Raw genomic sequence first — 3,177 nt, 5'->3', positions numbered from 1 at the left:
CTTCATGGCACTTATTATTACTGTATATAGTATATCAATACATGTTTATTTATTTCTCTAATAAATGTGAGCTACTTGAAAGTGTGGCATGTTTCTTGCTCACTGCTTCATTTCTAGCAAATTTAACACTTCTTGGCATAAAGTAGTAAGAATACCTATTGAGTGCATGAAAGTGTATATGAATGAATTAACTTATTAATATTTAACCATAAATATTATTGAATAAGTATAATATGTCAAAAAACAAGTGAAACTCTGTGGCAGTCTACATTTTTGAAAGCAGGCATATCTGATAGGTGTAGTTTTGGTCCCTCACACTCATATCTTGTCTCTATACATTGGGTTTTTGGAGGTTTTGTTTCAATGATGATAAAAAAACAAAGATGTAAAGGTGAAATTATACAAAGATGCAAAAGGGAAGGATTTTCAAATTAAATTGTCCTGCTAGTTTTTGATTGGCCTTAACAATATCAAATGAAGAAAAGATTGTTCTACCTCTTTCTCTCAATTCAGCTCTTTCGGAGGACATGGTCATTGAACTTGCGAGTGTGGAATCTGGGCAAAAGGTGAGGCAAAATAAAGTTCTGATGTTTGAGATTTGGAAAGGAAAGGGGTTGCCTATTATGAAAGTCAGAATCGTGAGTTAACTGGGTATTAAAAAGTAGGAACAGGGGCACCTGGCTGACTCAGTCAGGAGGCAGCGACTTCAGCTCAGATCATGATCTCATGGTTCATGAGTTTGAGCCCCACATTGGGCTCTGTGTTGATGGTGCAGAGCCTTCTTGGGATTCTCTCTCTCTCCCTCTCTCTCAGCCCCTCCCCCCCACCTCTCAAAATAGATACATAAACTAAAAAAAAAAGTAGGAACAGTTTGTCCAAAAGATAAGGAAATATTTTTTTTTAAGTTTTATTTATTTATTTGAGAGAGAGAGAGAGAGAGAGAGAAGAGAGAGAGACAGAGAATCCAAAGCAGGCTCCAGGCTCTGAGCTGTCAGCACAGAGCCTGATGCATGGTTTGAATACACGAATCATGAGATCATGACCGGAGCCAAAGTCAGATGCTTCACCAACTGAGTCATCCCGGTGCCCGAAGAAATAATTTCTATATTAAGGTGCAACAGTGTGTAGCCCATGTAAGCAGAGGACTTGTATATGTCCTAGAACGAGTCAGAGGTTTGATATGAAGCATAGTCGTGTTTGAGTGTCGGTTCTACCAATTAATAATTTCTTGTCAGAGAGTTTCTGTTTTGTAATATTTATGATGCGGAAACTGAGAAGCAGGGAATAAAATAATCTCCAGTTCCCAAAATTTAAGACACTGTAGATGAATTGTCCGGTACTTATATAGTCCACTGCTGAAGTTAATTTCTTTCTTTCAACCAACTATAGGGTAGACATAAATGTTCCAATGCTATTATGGATCCTGGATCATGGAGGAAATTATATACATATATCTTTTTTCATCTGAGTGATATCACCTTGCTTTGCGACTGAAAAGCTATATGAACCTGAATGCATGGCAGGTTGGAACCAGACAGGGGTGAAGGAATTCCTTCTGGTAGGTTTAACTGAAAACCCTAATTTGCAGATCCCTCTCTTTTTCCTTTTCTCCCTTATTTATTCCATCACTCTGGCAGGTAATTGGGGGATGATTATCTTGATCTGGTTAAATACCCAACTTCATACTCCAATGTACTTTTTCCTTAGCAACCTCTCTTTTTGTGATATCTGCTACTCTACTGTCTTTGCTCCAAAGATGTTGGTCAATTTTCTATCAAAACACAAAGCTAGCACATTTTCTGGTTGTGTTCTACAGAGTTTCTTTTTTGCAGTTTATGTAACCACAGAGGGCATCCTTCTGTCTATGATGGCTTATGACCGCTATGTGGCAATAGCTAATCCCTTGTCGTATACACTCATAATGACCCAAAAGGTTTGTATTCAGATGGTCCTTGCGTCATACTTGGGTGGGCTCATTAATTCGTTGACACACACAATAGGTTTGCTCAAGCTAGATTTCTGCGGTCCTAACATCGTGAATCATTATTTCTGTGACATTCCCCCTCTTCTGAGACTCTCTTGCTCTGATGCCCATAACAATGAGATGCTACTTTTAGTTTTCTCTGGGGTCATTGCAATGTTCACTTTCACTATCATCATGGTCTCTTATACGTGCATCATCATTGCCATCCAGAGAATCTGCTCAGCTGAGGGGAGGCACAAAGCCTTCTCCACTTGTGCCTCTCACCTCACTGCTGTGACCTTATTCTATGGGTCTGTAACCTTTAGTTACATCCAGCCAAGTTCTCAGTATTCCCTGGAACAGGAGAAAGTCTCTGCTGTGTTTTATACATTGGTTATCCCCATGCTGAACCCACTGATTTATAGCTTACGCAATAAGGATGTAAAAGAGGCAGCAAAAATGTCAATGTGGTGGAAGAGAACCCCCACCTGACACAACCTTGGTGGTGGCTTTGTTGACCTAACATTAAATTGATAGCCTTTCCTGAAAATTGTATCACAGACACAAATGCCAACAAAACTATAATCAAGATAGTCTTATGAAATTGAAGACTAAGTGTTGAGTTTGACGTGAGTGTTGAGTGTTGAGAATTAATGGAAAATTACTGGAAAATAACTCTATTTGACCATTCATTGTTTTGTGGCTTAACAGTTCCTTTCTCTCAAGAGCTAATACATTTTTTTTTTCTGAGAAATTCTGATGCTAAAGTGTGAAAGAACTCAGCATGGATTTAAAAGAGTCTGACATTGGTTCAAATGAAAAGAACATTCCAATACTCCAACAAATGCACTCTTATCTGAGAGGAAGAATGAAATAGTCCCTTGGCTTGATTATCTTGGAATCAGATCTTTTTGGTTGTTGTTCTAAAAATGCTGCCTTTGAAGTAAGGACATATATCTCCACTTCTGTATTTAAGTTACATATTTCAGTGATATCTTAGAAGAGTGTTTATAGAAGAAATGACATTCATTAGTTATCGTTTATTCATTCAACACACTTCTGTTGAATCCCTTTACTTGTACCAAGTATGCTGTGAGATCCAAACACAAAAAGATTCAGGATACAGAGCAAAAGGTGTTAGAGGAATGGGTAATAGAGGAATATAATAAAAGAGTCTCCAAAGTGTTGTGTGAAGATGAATGCATTACCTAATA

The 3,177-nt window shown here is 38.0% G+C and overlaps 1 protein-coding gene across 1 annotated transcript; it reads left to right on the top strand.

Annotated features, from left to right (window-relative positions):
• The first annotated feature begins 1,516 nt into the window (after positions 1–1,516).
• Positions 1,517–2,455, top strand: LOC112865975 (olfactory receptor 5J3-like). The gene has a single exon (XM_025929013.1). The coding sequence runs from the start codon at positions 1,517–1,519 to the stop codon at positions 2,453–2,455; it is 939 nt and encodes a 312-aa protein (XP_025784798.1).
• The last annotated feature ends 722 nt before the right edge of the window (positions 2,456–3,177 follow it).

The sequence above is a fragment of the Puma concolor genome, chromosome D1 (genome assembly GCF_028749965.1).
Source record: "Puma concolor isolate L17-30 chromosome D1, mPumCon1.1.hap2, whole genome shotgun sequence".
NCBI lineage: Eukaryota > Metazoa > Chordata > Mammalia > Carnivora > Felidae > Puma > Puma concolor.
The sequence above is the reverse complement of the archived record's forward strand: the minus strand, read 5'-3'. Positions and strand labels throughout refer to the sequence as shown.

Bases quoted from the DNA above. Each gene is read 5' to 3' on its own strand.
- LOC112865975 (XM_025929013.1), top strand. From the start codon at position 1,517: ATGGCAGGTTGGAACCAGACAGGGGTGAAGGAATTCCTTCTGGTAGGT.